The 25,210-nt window shown below is 35.0% G+C and overlaps 1 protein-coding gene across 1 annotated transcript; it reads left to right on the top strand.

Moving 5' to 3' along the window:
* Positions 1–3: 3 nt before the first annotated feature.
* On the top strand, positions 4–25,210 carry LOC147070017 (cytochrome P450 9e2-like). The gene is made up of 10 exons (XM_085949962.1): positions 4–419; positions 4,851–5,014; positions 13,265–13,393; positions 14,686–14,891; positions 16,855–16,990; positions 17,646–17,741; positions 19,301–19,522; positions 20,635–20,735; positions 21,396–21,564; positions 22,756–25,210. The coding sequence occupies exons 1-10, from the start codon at positions 199–201 to the stop codon at positions 22,923–22,925; spliced, it is 1,614 nt and encodes a 537-aa protein (XP_085806088.1). The 5' UTR covers positions 4–198; the 3' UTR covers positions 22,926–25,210.

Genomic DNA, 25,210 nt, shown 5'->3' with positions numbered 1-25,210 from the left:
TTTGAATTGAATTTGACAGTTCTCAATATTATCAGTAATCAGTAGTGCTGCGTATTCACTGTTATTTTTCTGATTCTTATAAATTGATATCGGCAGAAATGTTTAAAGATAAGAAATGGATTCGTTGTGTAATCAATCAATATAGTACACTAAATTGCCTATTTTAGGCATAACTAACATTAATTAATCACTGACACCATGTTCGGCTTAACCTCAATCGAGTTGTCAATTTTTGTGGCATTTTGTATTTTTGTTGTCGTCTATATTCTGTCACTGGTGAAAGTTAGGCAAGTTGAAGAGCTCGGAGTTAAATTCGTCAAACCTTTGCCTCTTTTTGGCAATTTATTTCGCACACTTTGCGGCTTGGACCACTTCACAGTGCCTATTAAAAATGTTTACGATTCATTTCCAACTGACAGGTATAATTTCTTACTGATAGTGACTACCATTTCCTTCGTTTTACTCACTTGTATTTCTTAATTACAACAACCAAGTCTATTATTCAGCAAACTAGGTTAATGAGCCACACGCACACAGCCACTTTTGAATTGTAATAATTGCTGGAAAAGAAAAGGGTTATTAAGAAGACGTATTGAATAAATGTCGAGAAAGAAAAATTTCAAAACAAAAGATTTATACTTATCACTTGTTCTAAAGCTTTGTTCGGACTGTTCCAGTGATTTAGTCGAGTAGCGAGTGATTTGGTAAATAAACGTGTCTGAACAGACAAATTTAGTCGAGTAGTTTAGTAAAATCGTCAGTCCAGCCGATCCATTTTATTCTATTATTTCGGCCGAGTAGCGACCCCCACCACCACTCACTATATACTAAGCAAGCCACGAAACAAGTCTGAACAGGCGAGTTCACCAGTCGCCGACTGCCGCAGAAATGACACAACGTTGGAGCGAAGATACTACTCGAAATAATATAACGTATAATTATTATTCTTCAATGCGACAAACATTAAGATAACCGTCGCGAACGTGTGTTGATAGATCCGTAGATAAATGGCAATATTTCACAGTTGTTATTGAGGATAGGTAAATTATCTTATAAGTTATATTCATTTATTATTCCGTTTATTTTGTATACTCAGTATGAAGGATATTATGTCATGTCGATAGGTAGTGTGGATAATTTGTTGATTAATATGTTGATAAATAATGGCAATATTTCTCAGAAAACTTGTTATTGAGAATAGGTAAAGAGTAGGGATTCCAATCCCGGGATCCCGAGCTATTTTCGATACCTATGAATCCTGGGATTGATAAACATAATCCCGGGATTTCGGGATTGATTTTTTTATCAATTTTTATGGAAAATAAAATAAAAGCGAAAATATAACAGAAAAAATACTTTTAATAAAAAATAACTACATTAGAAATAAACTGAGTTTGAATGAAGTTTGATTTATACCCATGTGTAGGTTGCCGATTCATTTTATTTTTTCACATAAATTACTAAAAATGGAAAGATTGGAAAAAAACAATGCTTCGCATTTTTAACAAAGTAATTCCACCATGAGATCATACGTTTTACGGCAGCTTCATATTTGGCTGACTAATTAGATTTATGAAGCGGAAAGGCAATAAGTACGCCATGATTATTTGCTTTACTATTTTAAATCTTGCTAATCCATCCATTAAGTCTTTACTATCAGAAAAAGCAATCTCCTATTAAATTACCATTATTATTTATATTACAATATTATTTACTCCATTAAACTTGTGTATTTCCAAGATTGAACGCATACAATATTAACAATAAATGTCTTAAATAGTATACATTATACTAGGTTTATTTTAGACCGATTTTTTTTTTTTTTTTTTTTTTTAGACCGATTATATGAATGTTATTTGTAAATATAAAAATTTTATATTAACAATGGAAAAAATGCCAATCCCGGGACCAGTCCCGGGATCCCGGGATTGTCAAATTGTAATCCCGAAATCCCGGGATCAGAATTTTGGCTCGGGATTGGATTACCTAGTAAAGAGGTAGGTACACATTATCCTAATGTTCATAAGAATAATTGTATGTTATATTCATTTATCATTCCGTTTATTTTGTATAGTCAGTAAGGACAATGGAGCATAAAGTACCTATTTATTACCTAAACAAACTACAAAAGTACATAGGTAAGCATACAAAAATTTGTAAATTAGTATTCATCAATAGGAATTTGGAGCATAAATCGATTCAATTACGTCAACACCGTTTTTGTATCGTATCATTTGAATTATTTTTGAAGTTACAAGTTTATCTGACAGACGGCAGCACTCTCGTGTCGCGCGAATGGTGTCCGTTTTTAAATATCCATCGCTCTGTTCATTTTGACAAGTCACTCACTAATGCACTGTGTTCGGACACTTTTCAGTTACTAATTCACTAAATCACTCACCACTACTAAATCACTCGACCGATCCGAACTGGCCTTAACGCACCCTGTTACGCTCCAGTATCGGAGCATAGGGAAAGCACACGATACAGATCTATAGAAGTTAAATTACACAATCGAAGCTTGTCCGTTAAAATGATAACATGTGGTAATTTTTTTCATTCATTCAAATGAAATCGAAGGCTTTTAGTAAAAGTTCAAAAACATTACTTTAAAAATCTTAGAAAAAGAAATTGTTTGAAACATAATAACGATTGCCTCAATTCTTTCATTGGTATATTTATGTCGGCAATGTATTACAAATCATTTCGAAACTAGTAGACATTTTTAATTAATATTGGTAAAAATACAGTCAGACTTCCAATCATATTATGCATATTATATACTGGAGTTGACTAGTGAAATACTTACTTTGTTTAGCCACTTTTAACTTGGATTGTTGTATGTATCAAGGTAAAAGTGGCTAAACCACTGTCAGACATTGTTTTTACGTACTTCAACCAAATACCCTCTTCATTATTATTTGTATTGCTTTATTTAGTTAGGATAAAATCTTTGGATTCAATTATCTCAAAACTATTATTTTTCACATAATATCTACCAGTGGCGAAGGATGACTTTTGGAAAGAGGTAGGCTGTGGAGTAACCACGCTTGTCAGATATATTTACGGGAAATAAAAAGATAACCCAATATTACTACTGATGAATAGGTACACTAAATTGATGAAATTTCAAAACCTCAATTAGTTTGATATAATTAGTTTATAAATAAGCAATTAGTTTGAATTATGTATTTTCCTTAACATTTATAAATGTAACATACCTACGCTCAAAATATATTACCTATCATCTTTGAAAATATCCGTTGTTGTGTATATATTATGTTCCATAACAATTTATAATTTAACCCGTAAAACTAGACATTTTAAAATACTTCTATATTTAAAACACAGATTTTGGTATAAATAACTGATAAATAAAAATCGCGAGATAAATTATTTTATATTTTTAACAATCAATATTTATATGTGATTGAATCCCATAGAAATTATTTTTTAAATTATCTTATTAATAATTATTTTGAATAAATGTGCCCTAGGGATCTAAGCGCAAACTAAACAACTTATGATTTCCGAATAAAAAGCCAGACAGTGGTTGGCGCCATGAGACTGAAGTCATAAAAAACAGATCTGGAAAAGGGGTCAACTTAATTCATAATATAGTTGAATCCAGGCGGCGCTAGTATGAGTATATGGTTATAAACCTTATTAAATAAAATAAAACTTCTAAATTCTGACGATAGATGACTCTGAATTGGATGGATTTTTCTGTGTATTTCTTTATTTTTTAAATTAAATTAGTTACTTGAAGATCTATTTTTCTTAGAAGGTAGGTTTTAAATAATCGCCTACTATGGAGCCTTCGCCACTGATATCTACTAAGTACAATTCCTGGACGCCAATCCCCGAGTGAAGCACTGCAAAACACGTCACCGAACCGCTTCGACTGAAGCACGTAAAATTTGTAGTTTTACAGGAGATATTGTGTGTACAGAGCTTCGAGTGAAACGGTACGCGATATATAAGTGCGAGTGAGAAAGCATTCAGCATGCTTATACCTCATGTCCATGCGTTAGAGTAAGATAGAAAGTAAACATCTCGTGACGGAATTCTTGTCAATTTAATGGATATTAAATAACATTTTTATCCATTTTGGTAATGACTTCATATTTAATCAATACTTACCGTTAATGTTGCATTATTAAACCATTCATTGTTGAAGTACGTAGCCAATTAATCTTTAAACAAGCTAGTTACGTCTCCAATATAACAATATTACAACACGGAATTTCCGTTGTATTTTGTAAACAAACATGTGTGTTTGTCTATTACGAAATCACAATAAATATTTAAATGAGTATTTCAACACAAAATAACACTTTCAACGGTAATAGTTATGTAAAAGACAAAACAGCTTTCTACAATATTACGTTGACATTAGATCTGACGTTTACCGTCAGCACCTCTAGCGGCAACGCATGTACCTAGCTCAACTCACCCGCAGTAGACAGCGGCGGTTGACTTTTAGTATGCTACAGTGAAGTAGGTTTGCGCAACTGGTCACTTGTGCTTCATAGTGCTTTATTCAGGAATAGCCGTCCTGGTTGTGAATAATATACTTTTTATTGTTGTAATTATTTCTTACAAATAGAAACTAACTATGTTGGACATTGATTTTCAGAATAGCAATATGGTTACAATTGGTTTAATTGGATTATTCTGAAAACCTTCTTGGCATATATATTTTTTGTTCAATACAATCATTAGATTGGTTTCAATTTTTTAGATCTTATGTAACAAACAAAGATATTCCTCATCTATATCTACATGGGATAAACCATTTGCGATCATGCAGTACTCTGTAGTATATTTACTATTCTGTTCTCTTTCAGATATGTTGTGTTGTTTGAATTTTTAAAATCAACAATAATACTCCGAGACCAGGAACTGATCAAGGCGGTGACTGTGAAGGATTTTGACTATTTCCATGACATCCCTCTACAAATTGACGAAGAGATTGATCCTGTCTTCGGGAGAATTTTACTTGCACTGAAAGGTATTGCTTTTCATTCTTATTATTAAGATTACATCGTCAGCTGGAATCTGTCCACTGCCTCCCTGTCTAAGCTTACCCTTTTAGACTACGTCGAAGATGATTAATTCAGCAGGTTTCATTACCTCCTTGTCATTTACTGTGTGACAGAATTTGTCGAACGGCCATCCACTCATCGGGTTACATATCAAATCTATTCCTATTTCTAATGTCTGCTTCCTTAGACATTGATTTCTTTGCCTGACACGTATTTTGTAAGTGATGTTGTGTTACTTTAAATTGTTTTGGTCAACGTTTCGCGTTCATACATGAGCACCGGTAGCATACTTTGCTTAAATCAAAGGTGTTCAAGAAACCTTTTGTTTTATAGGGAAACGACGGGAAGCTCCATCTGGCAAAAGAAGATTTTCTTCAACATCTTTGACTTGAACACTTCATATTATTTTTATCATTCAATAATATTCTACTATAATTGAACATAGTTATGCAGAATGTAGCCAGTCCACGATAATGTCGAGCTGAGATAATGGCACTTTAGCAACAACATGATATTAACACTCCCGTTGCCATGAAGAACTCGCACTTTATTTAGGCCCTTAAATCATGGATACCCCATTTATTATTATATACAAAAAAATCTACTTTTAGCTATTTGTAGATAAAATGCTTATGCGTAAAAATAAAAATGCACAAGTAGTTTAATTGAATGTTTTCTATATAAAATTAATCATTTTCCAAAGTCTGATCGATATTTTGATAAGACAGTGATAGGGCTATGTAAAAAGATATACGTTAGAGAAACCCACATAATAATTTTGTAAAGTGAGACACTATTATAAAATGTTATTTGTTAGAACAGCGAGACCAATTTATGTGTTTGTTCAATTTAATTATATGACTGATGGCTCGTATAAATCCTCCCATAATATAACGAACCTTGAAATTTAAAATGTTCCGTGCATCTGACGATAAATGCCAAACTAACCCTTAATGTAATGTTATTAGTGTTTATTTTATCATGTTAACTTTGCTTCATATGACGTTTATTCCTAAACACTTACCTTAAATTCCCGGTATCTCGGGCATGTCATAAAAACCTTTTTACCCAGATTTAGAAGAATACCAACCCTTATTACAAGGTCTGTAAAGTTTACATCAGTTTGTGGAACATGTGCATTTGAAAATATACCTACCTCGAGTGACCTGCACAAAAACGCACAGCAAGCGGTCGGTTTTCCTTTGTGCATATGAGTACTTGCATATTCTACCTCTATAATAAATTATATTGTAGTTATAAATTACTAATAATAACTTATGCCCGAAAAGAATATTATTTAGTCAGGACATGCATTTCAAATACAACTAGATATTCTTTTGTTTATGAAGTATGTAGGTATACAATAGTCGCAGAAAGTATTTTTAGTATTTTCAATAGTATAGTATACACGACATTCTCGTGGTACGAACCACTATGCTTTCTTTCAGTTACGTCTAATGAATAAGTGCTTACTGATATTTATTTTTATCTTTTTTATTTAAAAAAAATAATATTAGTGAGTAGGTACATGTCTAAATAATTAATTATATTGAAACTGTTGCATTTACATGTAGTTATTATACTATAACATTAACTCCATGTTATTATGTCCCTGAAATCAGTGAATTTATTTAGGTAGGACTAATACATTTAAGATTACCTACTAATTATTAATTTTGCTTTTAATGTCATAAGTACCAAATAATATTATTTTATTATAAAAATGTTATCATACTCAATCTGATGTAGGTATAAACATAATATAATATTATTTCTCTGCACCCCATGTCTGTAAAATCAATTCATTTTATGTTGGTATACCATTTTGGACATAGTCCGTACATAATGGTATTGACTAAATTTAATGTAAATTGCAAAAAATACCTCTATCACATGTATAAAATGTTTTTATGTATTTTGTATATATTATGTAGGTAATGTTATTCTTAATATTTTGCATTTCAGAAAGTGAGTATTTTTCTTAGAAATATAATAGTAGGTAGTTTTATTATTTCGGTTGTTTTATATTATAATATAAAGTTATGAGTCACCATTTAAATTTTAATTAGATAATATTATGTAGATATATTCATTTGTAGTTTGTATAATATGTTATGCTTAGAAAATTAAGTTAAAACGTAGTACAATGAAATAGTCGTAATGGGAAAACCACAGATTTAAAAAAACCCGCAATTTAACTGTACCTCCACGGTGGTGTGGAATTCAGTACAATTTTTGAAGTAAGGGGTCTTTCACACCGTTATCTTCCACCTAAGTAAATCTAATGATTGTTTTATTATATGTAGGTAAGTATAATGTTTAGTATCTACAAAAATACACAAGTATTAAATTACGGTTCCTATCAAATACATCAGTGATTTCCAAACTTAATGTTATTACGCCTCCTTTTTAAAAAAAAATGAAACTTGGCGCCTCCCCCCTTTATTTCATTAAATAATTCAGACACCTTTTTAAATAGTCAAAAATGTAGGCACTAATACAAAAATAAAGAAAACTTAAATATATAAATAATAAACAAGGTTTTACTACTTATATTACTACTTATACTTATTTAAATTAATTTATTTTTCATGCGATGGATGTTTAAAAAAGATTTTGCGAAAAGCGAGCCCCTAGGCCAGGATATTTGTCGGGCCCACCTACCTATCTCTGAGGTTAAGCGCAGTGTGGTACTATAATGTAGTGTTTCCTAAATTATACACATACACGGGAGTTATCATTACATATATCACTCATGATATAGGTATCACATCAAACGTACAACTACCTACATATTTAATATATCATAGTTTTGAAATCAAATGATTTTTTTACTATTAGAGTAAATTTGTGAAATAAATAATGGGGAAAGTGCATTAGCAAACTATCATAACGCTCAGTAAATAGATTTTTGTTTGCTTCAATATATCTGGCGCAAAATCATTTAAAAGTGGAAACATGACGATTTTTTTTTTAAATTTTGATTTCCAAAGCTCCAATTTTTTATGTATGCCTTCACTTTGTCTTTTTAAATCAGTCAATGCATTAGTGGTCCTTGCATTGATTTATTCACTTTTTTTTAATTTTAACTAAATAGACAAATTTAACAACAGTTATCATTCGTTAACAAATTTGCCTCAAATTTCAATATTATGATTTGATCCTTGTATATCATTTTTTCACGAGATAGCCAGCACACTCAACAATAGTATAGAAGTGAGGTATTAAAAAATTAGTCTACATATTATCTTCAGACAGTTTAACAAACAACGTTTTTTAGGACTGTTTTTATGTAGTTTATAACTAGCGGCTGTTTTATAAACTTTATTTGCAAACTGCAATCATGACGTGGCTTTATTTGTGTAAAACTTTTCGTGCCTACCTTCGCAACACTGCGCACCTACCAGTTTGGCAATATATAATATGTATGAAAGTACATTTTTATGGAGATACAATATATTTATTTTAACATAGACTAGAAAACCTCTTGTTATGAAATTCTCGAAAGGTGGGTATATTATAGACTTACTACATGCGTATAGGTACACATAGCGTAGTGATTTAATTTTTATTATGTGTAATTATTTCAGCATAATAAACATAACATTAAATAATTTTAGTGGAAACTATAAGATTGAATTATTTTTGTTTTTAATTATTCTTATATAAATATTTAACGTGTTTTGAAATTATATTATAGGTGAGATACCCGGCTTCGCACAGGGTCGCTTAGTGGATACATTTACCTTAGATATTTAAAAAATAATAATGAAATTATCTTTTTAATATTAAAATATCTGTGTAATACAATATGAAAGTAATTCTAATAGGAGTAAAGGTCAAACAAAAGAACTGTAAATTAAAATCGAATCCAAAATATGCAAACGTTATTAATAGTATTAATATGTAGTAAAAAATTCAAAATTGGATGGAACAAACAAACAACAAACTTTGTATTTTATATAATACTAACCATCCCAGGTGTGCGAACAACAACTGAGAAAAATTTCATCGCAATCTGATGAATGTTATAAGAACGCATACGAATAGAAGAAGAAGAAGAAGAAGAAGATAATTGTACTAATTTAGAAACCTTCGCGGGTGTTGGCACAATTACTGACGAAAGTTTTATTAAAATCGGATGAATGGAATAGGTACACATACGAATAGAAGAAGAGGAAAAATATTGTTGTACTAATTCAGAAACCTTTGTAGGTGTGGGCACAACAATTGACGAAAGTTTCATTCCAATCGGACGAATGGTATAGGAATCATACGAATAAAAGGATATAGAATAAAGACGATGAAGAAGAAGAAGATGGTTGTACTAATTCAGAAACCTTTGCGTGTGTTAGCACAACAACTGACGAAGGTTTCATCGCAATCCGATGAATGGTATAGGAACCATATGAATAAAAGAAGATATAATGAAGAAGAAGAGATAGTTTTTCTAATTCAGAAACCTTTGCGGGTGTGCACACAACAACTCACCAAAATTTAATCGCAATCGGATGAATGGTATAGGAACTATATAAAATAAATGAAGATAGAATGAAGAAGAAAAAGAAAATGGTTGTTCTAATTAAGAAACCTTTTCAGGTGTTAACACAACAACTAACGAAGGTTTTATCGCAATCGGATGAATGGTATAGGAACCATATGAATAAAAGAAGATATGATGAAGAAGAAGAAGATGATTTTTCTAGTTCAGAGATCTTCGCGGGCATGCGCACAACAACTGATCAAAATTTCATCGCATTCGGATGAATGGTATAAGAACGCATATGAATAGAAGAGGAAGAAAATAGTTGTACTAAATCATAAACCTTTGCAGGTGTTACCACAACAACTGACGAAGGTTTCATCGCAATCCGATGAATGGTATGGGAACCATGCGAATAAAAGAAGATATAACGAAGAAGATGGTTTTTCTAATTCAGTAATCTTCGCGGGCATGCGCACAACAACTGATCAAAATTTCATCGCAATCGGATGAATGGTATAAGAACGCATACGAATAGAAGAAGATAGAATAGAAAAAAAGGTTGAAGAAAATTGTTGTACTAATTCAGAAACATTCGCAGGTGTCGGCACAACAACTGACGCAAGTTTCATTGCAATCGGACGAATGGTATAGGAATCATAAGAATAAAAGAATATAGAATGAAGACGACGAAGAAGAAGAAGATGGTTGTACTGATTCAGAAACCTTTGCGGGTGTTGCCACAACAACTGGCGAAGGTTTCATCGCAATCCGATGAATGGTATAGGAACCATATGAATAAAAGAAGATATAATGAAGAAGAAGAAGATAGTTTTTCTAATTCAGAAACCTTTGTGGGTGTGCACACATCTTCTTCTTCTTCGATGACGCTACAGCTCAAGTCGAGCCCTGGCCTCCTCCACCGCTATCCTCCAGCCGGAACGGTCCTCCGCACGTCTTTTCCAGTTCCTGATTTTTAGTATCTGGTTGGCATCTTTTGTAACATTATCACGCCATCGTGTGCGTGGCTTTCCCACTGGCCTTTTTCCTCCTGGGTTTCCTTCGAGGATCTTCTTCGGTATCCGTGACTCAGGCATGCGCTGGACATGGCCTGCCCAGTTTAGCCTCTGGAGTTTTATGAAGTTGGAGAGTTTTGAATCTTGGTATAAGCGGTATAGTTCCGTGTTGTACCTAATTCTCCACTCCCCATCATCATTCATGGGTCCGTATATCCGCCTAAGGATCTTTCTCTCAAAGCAATCCACCATTTCAGCTGCTTTTACATTTAGCGTCTATGACTCGCACCCGTAGTGCACACATCAATTCACCAAAATTTCGTCGCAATCGGATGAATGGTATAGGAACGCATATGTCAGACAGACTTTCATTTGTATGTATAAGATATAGTCTATAATCTGCGCGCAAGTGCAAGCAATAAGTTGACAAAGTTTTATCGCAATCGGATGAACGGTATGGCAGCGCATAAAAAAACGAACAAACAAACTAACAAATATTCATTTTTATATTATAGATTATAATCAGGGAATCGATATTGCAAAATTATAAGTATTTTTTTTATATACTAGGGAAATTATCTAAAAGTAGGTAAGATATATCTAAAGTCTTAGAGGTATAGACTTAATACGTGCGTATAAGTTCAAGTAGCGTAGTTATTTATATTTATTAATGTGTATTATTTCAGCATAAGAAACATGATATTAAAATATATTTAGTGGAAACTATACGATCAATCGGAGTATTTTTCTTGATTAATTGTTCTTATGTAAGTATATTATTTTAATGTGTTTTAAAATACGATTTTTAAAAATACTTAATAACATGATACAATAAGATCACAGTGTTTTAAAATTATATAGGGAATCGATATTGCAAAATTATAACTATTACTTTATGTGGTGAACGTGATAACGCAAGTCCACACAGATGTTATCCTACCTAATAACATCCCTCGTTCGCTTCGGATGAATTAGCCACCCCCACTCTCCGTGAAATGGCAGCGTATGTTGGTTGTTCCATTTAAAACAGACCGAGACACGCCGTGGCTTAGATATGACGTACTTTTATCGATGTCCGATATTATACACGATTATAAGATAATTGCATGTAATATACACAGAATAAAATGTTAAACGATGACTAAACAGTATTTAAAAACATACTTTACCTTTTGAAGCAATCAATTAGCTTTTAAAATGCCTTAAAATGCCAAATTTCTATCGGGACACTGAGTGGACGGCATGGGAACGGGCGTAATTTTTTTATCATGGTAAGGGAAAGGTTAAAAATGTATGTAAAATGTAAAATTGTAAATAATATTTGGTACTGTTCGGTTATACCGGAGGCAGCGGAAAACGCATTTTGAAAATAGCCGATAAACTGGATTATTTGTTAGTTTGGGTTAGTTTAGGTTCGGTTAGGTTGGGTTAGGTTAGGTTAGGTTAGGTTAGGTTAGGTTAGGTAAGGTTAGGTTTGGTTAGGTTAACCTAACAAATAATTCAGTTTATCGGCTATTTTCAAAATGCGTTTTCCGCTGCCTCCGGTATAACCGAACAGTACCTAATATTTTATTTCAAGAATAATTTTTTTGCGGCCTGGCTATTTTCAGCAGAACATAGAGAAAACCTTCTCGCATCTGATCTATATCATATCTCATTTTTTATGGACTGGCTACTTTCTGCATAACTATGTCCAATTAGGCATACCATATATTTCTTTCAAACCAGAACATCCTAAAAAAAAAAACAAATTAAGTTCTTTTTACCATGTCCAATTCTAATAAGATCATATGGGTCTCCACAAAGTGGAGATTTGTTTTAACAGATTTTTGTTTTCACAAGAAGTGGATGTTAGCCACTTGCTCAACCTATTAGGTCCATCCTTTGACTCAAAACACACATTGAAAAACAATAATAATATGTGTATTTGCCTGATCCAGGATTTGAACCTGAGACCCACGACATTATAAGCCGACATATTGGACGTACGAGAATTATTTATTATACAAATGATATGTCGAAACACTAACCAAACATTTTCGGCAACATCATTTTTCAAAGGTCTAGCGATGACTGACATAACGATAACAAAAATGCACATGGTATAATCTAACGCCATCTATAAATGGTAATACTCATTGCTAAATGCGTCTACTCTATATTATGATATACAGTAGGCGCTCGGTAATCCGGCGTTCACCAATCCGGCATGTCCAATAGTCCGGCATTTTGTAACTCAGCTCTCCTGCTCTATAATCCAGCACGATTCACATTAAACTGCCGGATTACAGAGCGGAGAGCCGTTCGCTCGGCAGATCGGTGCCCGACCTTGACAGATTATTTGTTATTTCCTATATTATTCCAATAATATGTCATTTCCGACAATCCGGTATAGGTGAAAAAATATGGGTGCCATATTACTGAGTGCCTACTAAAAAAATACAATAGATGGTGTTTTAATGCTTAAATTATCGATATCTAGCACTTGGATCAGAAAATACTTACTATAATATTATATACCGGGACAAAATGACAATACTGGCCGGGAATTCGGGACCCAGCATCAAACCGGGACAATCCAGGTCAAATCAGGGAAGCCTAACTATAATACTACCACTCGATGTTGAGTAGCATAATGCATAAAAGGCATTCTGGCATATTTGATGATGTGAAAACTATTATCATTAATATTTCTCGTCCATTTTATCATATTTTAGGGCAGAAATGGCGTCAGATGCGCTCAACATTGAGCCCCGCGTTTACCTCAGCCAAAATAAAGAACATGTTCAATTTCATGACGGAGTGTTCTTCAAAGGTTGTCAACTTCTATACGGTACAGTCAGAAGGTAAGCTGTGATTGTATTTTATTCATATTCTTTTACCGTGGCTTCATTCTGGCAGCGGAACATATTATGACTTTTCTTGAGTTTTATGTCTTTAATCGTTTAATCGTCTACCTGCCGGCTCATAATTCTGCTTGAGATGCATAATTAATACATAATTTTGAAAACCTCAGAAACACACGTACCTATTGGCAAAAATCATAAGTATGTTACTGAGATTTTCAAAATTATGTTTTTTATTTTGTATAAAACTAAGTAAAATTATTAGTCACAATTGATCAAATGAATGAATATAATAGAGAAAATTTAATATTATGTAAGTTCACGCAAAATAACTAATAGGTACGCCATTTACACGTGTATGCATTTACTGCTGATAGTACGTATTATAGCGGCCATAACAAGAAAATGCATGTGTAAACATTTCATACATGGATCAAAAAGTTCATAAACTTCTGAATTTCTATGCGGTAATTGGACTGTGCGATATCTACGCCTGCGCAGTAGATCGATAGTGGCGAACCTTCTGGAAAAAAAATAACTACACCGCGCAGATTCATTGTGACGTTTACTGATTTTCACGACCTGTCAAATAACACCATACAATGATAACATCGCGTCTTGCTCACTCTTGAAAAATGACATTGGCGAGACAGTCAGCACTTTACACGTGTAAACAGCTATTATGGCGATAGTTTAAAATACACACTATTGGTGCAAGTAAATCCATGCACGTATACAGGCGCTATAAGTTTGCAACATGCTAGTATACTATACGGTGGGATCATGCAAATAATATATGAATAAATTCTTTTTGAGATTGCAATAGGGCGGTTTTCAATAATCAAGAAGTTTTTGTAGAAAACGGTGTTTATTCAAGAAAAAGACGGTTACAACATGATACAGTTGACAGTTGAAATTAAATCGATTAGGCAGCAATGGGCCAAGGGCTAAAGTCCATGTGACAATGGTAGGTACAGCCTGCGTTCTCAGAAGCTAATTTTTGTTAGAAATCTTAGTGCTAATTTGTACATACGAAAATAAGTAATAAATGTTGCAGCTGGACATAGCATATTTCGTTGCCACATACTGGTTCGGTGTTGTTTTCGGAGGATGTCCAAAATATAGGTAACAGTCGAGATACTTATCACGCTATGGACGCTTAATATGTAGCGTATTGCTCATATCTACCATGATATATTTTCTAGATAACCAGTTCAAGTAATTCTGATGAAGACAATGATCTTCTGCCCGTCTGCTTTCGTGTTACCGTCATTGGTTATTATCTGTTGCAGGAAGTCCAAAGATGGAGATAGACATGAAAGATATTTGCAGCCGATATACAATTGACGTAATTGCGTCTACGGCTTTCAGTTTCGAAGTGGACTCGCTGAGCCAGCGCAAGAACCAGTTCTATGACAAAGCCACGGTCTTAGCTGCCCAAACCGTGTCATTGTTTTTAAAGTTTATGGGATTTAGACTGTTCCCCAAAATAATGAAGGTGAATTACTTTTTGTATTACAACATTTGATTGGGCTTTGCCAACGAATAAAAAAAGAAAGGATAGAACGTACTGATTTATTGCAATATAAAAAAGGGCAACCAATTCGCCATTTTGGATAGCGACGATTTTGCGTAAACAAATATCGAGGGTATACTGACAGAACGCATTATCTCAGTTTTTGCTGTTTTTCTGTTTTAAATGCCACAATGTATACAATTTTACGCTCTACGTCCTGGTAAAACGCACAAAGGCATAGGCTATAATGGTGAGAAAATAGAAACATTATTAAATCATTATTTTTTATTAATTAGAAACATTATTTTTTTATTCTGATAGAAAGCATGATAGTGACCTAATGCGTTCTGCGTATACAAAATACAGGACTTGTAACATGTTGTATATTGTGTTTGCCATAAAGGTTAGTCTTTATAATGTAGAAAAAATGTTTTTAAATCATAAAAAAATCTACGTGGGAGAACGCTTGGGAAAAATTTTTGCGATTATCTCAGAACTTGTTTTAGTGAGTTAATGCTTTCTGTCAGTATACCCTCGATATCATGTCTGTACGTGTGCGTATAATCTTCGTATGTGTTTGTAATTTTGTGGTATTTTATGTTTGTGTATCACGCAATGTTGGCCATATTTGCCGGCCTTTCTAATTGCCGTTATTTGTACATATGCTCATTCCTTCTTTTTTTTATTCATAGGGCTTTCCTAATGTTTCTAGCTTATGCCACCCATTCATGATTCAGCATAGGACGATAGGGCAATCATTTCTTCCACTCGGCGCTTTTGCCATGTAAGATTCTGCAGTGCGTAGATAGCTTTTTTAGCATCGATGCAAGGAAGGGAGGGCCGGCCACTGCGACGGAATCCTTGATACTGTGCCACAAGGGTCCAAAGTGGCCTGCTATCTACTTCTTATTTTGTTTACTTAAGTTCCTACTGTTATTGCGGTTTTCACGATTGTTCATGAAAATAATGGTAATTTGACTGGTAGGTTTGACACTACTTGACATTTATATCTCAGTATAAAAAGAGAATTTTAGTGTAACACTTCCTACAAACGAATCAGCAATTTTTTCAGGACTTATATTGTAAAATAATGCATGGAGTTGGCTTTTAGAGTGAATCTAAAATTGAGTTGAAATGATTCCGGTTCTTTGGCGGATTCTGACGATGACAAGATGAAGTTTACCACAAATGAATCTGCAATGCTAGATGAATTGCATCTAATTTTATCATTAGCCCTAGTAACCAAATTTTCAACTTCAGCTTCATATTGTTACCTCAATACTACAACTAGATATTATGTAACTCTGATTTAATATTGATTAATTTAATAAAATGCAAAATTTTTTAGTACTTTTCCACTTTTATAGTTTTTTACCGAAATTTGGACCGGTTTTGTCCCTTTGAGGCGGACGAAACCGGTCCAAATTTATTACATAATAAAAGTGAAATAAGTACTAAAAATTTTGTGTTTTATTAAATTAATAAATAATACAATGCAGTTCCACCATGAATTGACAGTTAACACGATAAAAGAAATTAACTCTGATTTGGTCATTGTTGGGAAAATGAAATTTAAATTTACTTGATTAACATAAATCCAGGCTATAATTATTATTTAAAATACAAATGGAAAATTGTGCTTGTCTAACTGGGAACAATTAAATAATGTTCAATTGTATGAAAACATATTGTAGAAATATTATTTTATTTATTTAATGCATTTATGGTTTTAAAGTTATCTAATATTTTCAAACACAAAATTAATACAGTTCCTATTAACTTCTGACTTACCTAGTTTTATCATTTTGTAGAGAAGGAAATGTATAATCATATTCAATAGCTATCTCAAAAACAGTGGAAATCAAGTTATCTAGTTTGTTACGTGGTACTTACACATCTGCTCTTCGCAGTTCCATAATTATAAAATTATAATTTACATCTGCAGTTTTTTGGAATCCGTCTTATGCCTGAGGCCTCTGTGTCATTCTTCAGAAACCTTCTTCATCAGACAATGTCGGAGCGAGAGAGCAATGGCCAGTATCGACCAGACATGATTCACTTATTGTTGGAGGCTAAACGAGGTAAAGAAACATAGATGGGGGACTAATAGAACAACATGAATAAGTTCATGGGTGAGAGTTTTAAGATAATTGCAGTTTTCTTGTCAAATACGTTGATGTAATTTTATTTTAATTTCATTTATTATGCGTTTTGGACTATCACATATAATTTTTTTCTATATTATATTCATATTTATCCTCTTTGATTGATCCTGTTGGTTGAACTAAATAAATAATAAAAAAATACCATGATAGAAGGAGTCTTACTGAAGATGTTGAAAAAAACCTTCTTCTATAGATGGAGGTTGAGCCTAAATCTATGAAATTGAACCATCAAAAGAACCACTGGTCTACTGATTAAGTTAAGTGACTTCGCATTGAATGTTCATTCTTGATACTATTGCTACGACCTTGGATGGATCCTGGATTCCTCAAGCAAACTCCTCCAGTCCTCTCCATTTTGTGCTGTGTGCCAATTGTGGACTGCGATAACTTGAAGATTTTTCTCTACTCCATCTAGCCACCTAAGACACAGTGGTCTACCAGCTTTCTTTCTTCCCTCAGACTTTATAAAGACAGTCTACCCCTTCAGAGAAACTCTTGCGGATAATGTGTCCACCGAGAAGCTGAATATTGATAAATTTGATGTCTGGCTAATCGTACTTCTTTTTTGCAGGTAATCTAAAACACGAAGAAGTTATCGGCAATCCAGAAAATGAAGAGTTTGCCAACGTCCAAGAATCACATATCGGATTAAAATCTGAAACAATAAGTAAGAATTTTTCAATAACTATGTTATCAAATTTAAAAAAAACACTTTTATTTTATGTATTGTGCGTCCACGTGTGAGGACCCGTTTTAAATAATTTTTATTACTGATTTGGGATAATATTTGAACCACGTTTGGCTTCAGTGATATAGACCAAAGCTTCCCAACTGGTGTGCTGTAAAATATTGTTGGGTACATAAATTCTACTCAACATCATGGGGTTCATTACATTTGGTGCGATTCCATCGACATTAAAATTCTCTTCTGTGCCATACCATCGGCGATGATTTCAGTTATTTTTTCCCTATCTGTCGCTGTTCTAAATAGGAATGAAGTACTGAACTCAAAACAGGTTCTGAGATTCTTGTGCCAGGATGTTCTTCTTTTACCAGACCCTCGCTTACTGGAGACCTTCCCTTCAATGATAAGATGCAGTAGTTGATATCTTTCAGATTGCCCCATGAATTGTCTAACGTATGCCAACTTTCGGGTTTTTATTCCTTTTTCACGGCTCTGATATAAGTATACGATTAGCAGCATGTGTCAATTACGTGCATTATTATTATTCTCGAAGAGCCGCGTGCTGAAGGATATGTGTACCTGGTTTTCTTCAAATGTTGTAAATTATTACCTTAGATCAGATATGGCTAACGTGATGATTATGGGCCTAGCCAAGGTAGGAATTGAGTCGTGAAAAGCATGTACAATCACTTGTGTAATATGATTTTTGGAGATGTTGGAGATGCTGGATGTTGATGATGGCGTGATGAGGAGAAGATGAACTGAAGTCTGAGGATGATGTAGATTGCGTATTTATTTGAGTTTGGCTGATACAATGGTAAAAGATACCAATGAGGCGATATAGAGTGGTAGTTCTCAATGTGGAGTGAGTTTACGAGTGACAAGATCCAGTCAGACATTTGTTCGATTGTTCTAACTTTTCTTATTTAACCCAACACGGTTAAAATAAATGCTTACATGCAAGAAGTAATTTGACCATGTGAATTTTGTATGCAAGAAAATATATGGTATGAGCAACGTTATTCAAAACTGCTGACAGTCTGTGAATCATTAAATAGATAAATGGCAATTAAATAAATGATATTAATTTGAGAACTGGGTCACACAGATCCGTTGACAGTCACAGATTTCATTGAGATTTCGAAGGGGAAGCATTAAGCATTCCTAATTTTATTTCCTTATTCTGCTTATGTGAAATTTATAGTCAAATTAACCATGCAGAAGCTCACGATACCTCGTTATCACTTGATTCGTATTGGATCACTCACGACCTGCCGCAGGAATGAGAGAAAGAGAAGATGTAAATTCAGTAGACTCTTTGCACAGTAGGAGGATAGCTTGACGATGAGTGGTATGAATGCCTAAAAAAAGACCAAAACTTTTTCTTTGTGATGATGAAAGACAAGTTTTGTTGTTTAATTTGTATCGCCTCAGTGTTCTGTGGTGGGAGTGTGTGGTAGATCACAGCTTACTTGAAGTTGGACATGCCTGCTGTAGATAAAGTAATGTTGCTGAATCCTGTTGTATTCTTTCATTTTAAGAATGGGGTGATGACGACTACATAGCGCAGTGTATAGTGTTCATATTGGCGGGCTATACAACCACGGCCACCGTGTTGAGTTTCCTCATGTATGAGTTGGCTGTCAATCCTGATGTCCAGACAAAACTGCAAGAGGAAATTGACTCCGTCGTCGAGGAGAATGACGGGAGGCTCACTTACAACAGCTTATTGAAGATGGAGTATATGGACATGGTTGTGTCAGGTATACATACTAACTATTTTTTTTATTCAATGAATAATTCACAAGATTTAAGAATGTAACATTCTTTATTGAACATACATCATCTGTAAATAAAAAATAGTTTATTAAATTATTAGCAAGTGCAAGTACGTTAAGACTAAAATTTGGAGAGATCCAGATGTCGGATAGAAATCAAGGTATGCTCCTATTATTGGTATTCTTATTTTAACCACGAAAGCAGGTTCCCAATATTAACGAAATATCAGTTCCATGATTATGCCCGGTCGCACATGGAAAATCGTCTCGACTGTGATATTGTTATAAATCAAATGTTGCAACTTAATGTAACTCAATGCAATACAAAACCAATGTTGCAACTCTCTTCGGTCACAGGCGAGACCATGCTGGAACAGTGACGTCATGTGGCCAGCCGAAACTAATGAAAAAGCAGCTTCTGCACATGTGCCAATGCGACATTTGCTCTTGACATGCTCTTCTACTTGTGCTCCATGTCGAGTGAAATTTGTTGCATGCGATAAGCAGATGTTTTTTTTACCAAAAATATGTGGTAGTACATTCAGTTACATGTGTTTTGTAAATTACAACAAAATCACATCGACAAATTCGATATGTCGCAGTCGAGATGAGATGCTCTGTGCGACCGGGCTACTAGTTAATTTCATAGTAATTAGGTAGGAGGACATTATCTATTGTAGGGTTTCCTAAACTTTTTCTGCGATGGAACATCACATTAAATCAATATGGCGTCGAGCCTGTTCCTGGACTTTGACTCTATTACAGCATAATAAGAATATCCTGCTTCGCATAAATATGTCGTATTGCAATAATAGCTTGTTTTGACACACTGGGGTACTCTTCTGATAAATTCGCGGAATACCTATTCATGCTCTGCGGAACATAGTTTGGGATCCAATGGTCGCATGTTGGCGTCTCGCTCGGCACCATTTTTTGCCAAGCAAAAAAGGTTTGGAATCACTGATCTACCCTTTGTGTCTTATTTATTTCTGTACCTATGTAAATTGTATTCACACTAAACGTAGAAGCAGGGAGATGAACTAATTGGTGTAAGCAGTTATTATGTAAATTGAATTTCGCACGGTTTTATTTTGTAGAATGCCTGAGGAAATGGCCTGCCATACCATTCATTAACAGACTGTGCCGTCAGCAATACGACTTGGGGCCGGTCAGGGCTGGCAGCAAACACCGTATGCAGGTAAAGTGATTCTTTTTCTCTCTTCGGTTGACAGCCATTCGCTCAAGACCCGCTCAGAGAGCAGTTAAAAGGAAACAGTCATATTATGTAGATACCAGTGGCGTAGGGTGGAGATAGGCTGTTAAGATCCGCCATAAATAGTGCATACTCAACTTTATCAGTCATACGTATTTGTTTTCATTGAAATATGACTACAATTTACAGATGGTGTTGGTTGGTTTTTTAAATTCAATTAAACCCTACGAAACCAAGCCATAATAGATAATAGTCAAAAAATAGTCTATCTATAAAATACCTAAAATTATGCAATTAAATCATATACAACTTGAGGTATTTTATAGATAGAATAATATTTTTTATCTATTAGGTATAGTTTGGTTTGCTTAATGAATTTAAAAAAATGAATCAACGATATGCATAATATGTATTCTTAATCCAACGAAAACAAATAAGTATGAATGAAATGTAGTAAAGTATACCAAAATTATTATGGTTTGGTTAGGCAGGGTTTAATTGAATTTTAAAAACTAACCAATACCATCTGTAAATTGTAGTCTACAAATTTGAATGTGCACTATTTATGGCGGATCTTAACAGCCTACCTCCACCCTTCGCTACTGGTAGATACTGACAGCTGTCCAATATTTAATATTTTTTTAGGTCGAAAAGGGAGAAACCGTTTGGGTTCCAGTTTATGCGATCCATATGAATCCTGAATTTTGGCCGAACCCGGATAGATTCGACCCGGAGAGATTTTCTGAGGATAACAGGAAAGACATAAGACCTTTGACCTATCTGCCATTTGGTTCAGGCCCCAGAAGCTGTATAGGTGAGTAATAATATTGAATTAAGGATAAGAATTAATTAACACGGTCTAAAAAGATCGTGGCTAGGCGATGCGCGGATTGCGGGTCGCGGGTGGAAATGACGTCCAACATACGTCCATTTAATGTTTTGTTTATTGTTCTATTAGTAACAATAATAATATATTCATTGACATGTTTTCTTTTAAAAGTAAATGGGTAACGTTTTTAGTCATCTTTACACGATTTAAGAATTAATACCCCCGTCGCCATCACGAAACAAATTGACGTGTTCCCAGCTCGACGTTCTTCGAATTCTCCGAATGGCAGCGAGTCCAAAATTTCGTCGCACCTATAGTTGAAAATTATTTGCCGTTTCACTGATGTATCTATCGCCTCAACAATACTTTCTATGAACACAAATGCCATTTTTTTCTAATTATGATTTTTTTTGACGGAATACTAGATTTTATTTGATTTTAAATTTTAATAGATACTATTTTGAAGATATGTATTCTGGGGGTAGCGAATTGAAAAGCGGCCACACTAGATAGGGACAGGTGGAGGGAGCTGTTGGAGGAGGCTAGGACTTACACTGGGTTGTCGCGCCCCTGATGATGACGATGATTTTGAACATATATAATTTGAAAACATCTCATGTATATTTACATACCCACTAGAAAAAATCTTTTTTTAGAAAAAATACGACACCCGACGAGCTAGAACCTGTAACCTCTGGATTCGCAGCAGTATGCCTCACCAATTATTAAGCTACGGGCATCCTACTTCATTACGACGATTTTAACTAGCGGTTCTTACATGAAATGCTTATTGAATTGCGTTATAATGTAGTAGTAGTGTAATTCGTAATAGAAGCGAAACAATGACAAACACCCAGGCTTTGAGAAAATCACATAAATATATTGCGACATCACCGGGAATCAAATTCGAAGCCCCCGGATGAAACTCCAGCGCCTTACGCAATAGACTACGAGGGCCGCATGTTATACATGACAAGTCATTTTTGCCTAAATTGTCGTCTGGCTGCTTTCTGCATAACTATACTCAATTTGTATACTTTCGGAGAAGTAACAACTGATGGTCCCATTTTCTCAGATAATCAACACAGATAAAAATAATAACATTTGAACCCATACCCACTGTTTTTAACCGGCTGTTCCTTCTTTGATGTTAATCCTGTTTTACCTTGCTTTCAGGTTCTCGTTTCGCCTTGATGGAGGTAAAAATCTTGGTTTTTTCTCTCCTCTCGAAGTTCAGTCTGGAGGCCTGTTCTGAAACACCGATACCTATGATTCTATCGACCAAAACGCTCTTCATAGAATCTAAACATGGCTTCCGTTTGGGTATGAGAGCTCGTAAACAGTAACCTCAGAATACAATTGAATATAATAGCCAACCGGCCACCAGGGTAACTGGACATTGGAGATCTGGACGCCGTGCAGATAAATGATCTGCATAAAGAATTACACATATTTTACGATTTGAACCAATAAGTATACAAGCAAGTCTAAAACAATAGCGGAACAAGCAATCCATACGGAACTGAACAACTTAGGATACCCCGTCACACAAGTACAGAGAATGAAAAAAGGAATAGGTAGATCACCCCTACCCTTCGTCCTCAAAGATGCAGAAAAGACAGAAGCAGGCAAATTACTATACAACCTAGACTCCATTTTAAAATTTAAAATCAAGATATAATCATTAAGGAAAAAAACCGAAACCATCCAATGCCATAACTGCCAACAGTTTGGCCACGTAGGTATAAACTGCCGGGCACCAACACGCTGCTTAAAATGCACACTGAATCATCCCACGTCAACATGCAACCACTCTCGCGCCATGGGCCCAGCCACATGCGCAAACTGTGGCGGCCCTCACTCCGCCAACTTCAGAGGCTGCCCCGAACACCCAGCATTTAACAAAAATGCGCAACAACCAACAGCCTGGCCAAGACCCCCCCACCAACCTCCCAATTACCAGCATGGAACAGACCTCCAATGCCTCATATACAATGGACCCCCTGGCCTCAACCCCTAATGACAATCACTTATCGCCAACCACTACTCCCCACTCCACAATCCCCATGGGCATCATCAAAATCGCTGCCACCAAAACCAACCCCCCCAATCTTAAATAGGGCACCCCCCCCGAGATTCCGGTGCAGGCCACAGGCAGGGTGGAGGCTGTCTTTTGGGAGTTAGAAGCATGGAGGGGTTGAGGCCGAACGTGTCCATGCTTTAGAGACTCCAAATGAGGACCTTTGGGTGAAACTAACCTGTGATGGAGTCACTATTTACGTTTGTATATTTTCTACCAGACGAACAACAGGGATTTAGACTAGGCCACTCCACGAACCAGCAATTGCTCCGCACCACTGAATACATAGCAGAAACTCACAAACCAACACAAATTCGCCATAGGATTGTTCCTAGACATTGCCAAAGCCTTCGATAAAGTTCTGGATCGAAGGACTCATAATCAAGCTCTCCAGAGTGGAAATCGAACTCCCGATGATAAAAATTCTCAACTCCTTCCTCACAAAAAAGCAGTTTTCTGTAAAATACCACAGCACTAGCTCCACCATACGGACTACCAAAGCTGGAGTCCCGCAAGGCTCTGTCCTAGCTCCCACATTATATAATCTATACACTAGGGATATTCCCATCCCAGAAAACAGCACCCAAAAATCATGCATCATAGCCCAGTATGCTGACGATACTGCCATTCTAGCTAGATCAATGAATTACAACCAAGCCGTAAAAATAGTCCAGCAAGCTGAAAACACTACATCTGCATGGTGCGACATTTGGCACATCAAAATAAATGCAGATAAAAGCGCAGCAGTCGCATTCGTCAGGCAACAAAATAAACATTTTCGAAAAAAACACAAGCTCCAAATGCACAACATACTAATTCCATTCAAACTCAGTCAAATACTTAGGACTACACTTAGATAGCAGACTAAGCTTTGTCACACATATCAACGCCAAAATCAAACAAGCCAGGTCCATTAACCCCAATGATAGGCAATAGAAGCAAGCTCTCCCTTAGAAGCAAACAACTATTATTTTTTTTTCCGACCATGTCCGATCCTAATAGGATCATATGGGCCTCCACAGGGTAGAGGTTTGTATTAACAGATTTTGTTTTTTACGAGAAATGGATGTCAGCCACTTGCTCAACCTATTAGGTCCATACCCTGACTCACACACAAATTGAAAAACAATATGTGTGCTTGCCAGACCCAGGATTCGAACCTGAGACCCACGGCGTGATAGTCCAACACTTAAGCCGCGTGGCCACCGTTGGTGTAACAACTATTAAACACAGCGATAATCAGACCCGTAATGACATACACCTGCCCATATGGGCTTATAGCAGCTCTAACTATTTAAAAAAGCTACAATGAATACAAAACACGATACTTAGAACGATTACAAACGCCCCCAGATACATCCGCAACTCTGTCATACACAGAGACCTTGAAATAGAAAAAATAAACGAACACATCCTAAAACTTGCAATTAATTTCTACGACTCTATGGAAAACCACCAAATTTAAGCATCAGAACCTCAACAATGACAACGAGAACGTCCCCACAAAATTCAAAAGACCAAGAACCATACTCAGAAACAAACCACCTCCCC

The sequence above is a fragment of the Rhyacophila brunnea genome, unplaced genomic scaffold (assembly GCF_057557595.1).
Source record: "Rhyacophila brunnea isolate RB1 unplaced genomic scaffold, BYU_Rbru_1.0 scaffold_22, whole genome shotgun sequence".
Lineage (NCBI taxonomy): Eukaryota > Metazoa > Arthropoda > Insecta > Trichoptera > Rhyacophilidae > Rhyacophila > Rhyacophila brunnea.
The sequence above is the reverse complement of the archived record's forward strand: the minus strand, read 5'-3'. Positions and strand labels throughout refer to the sequence as shown.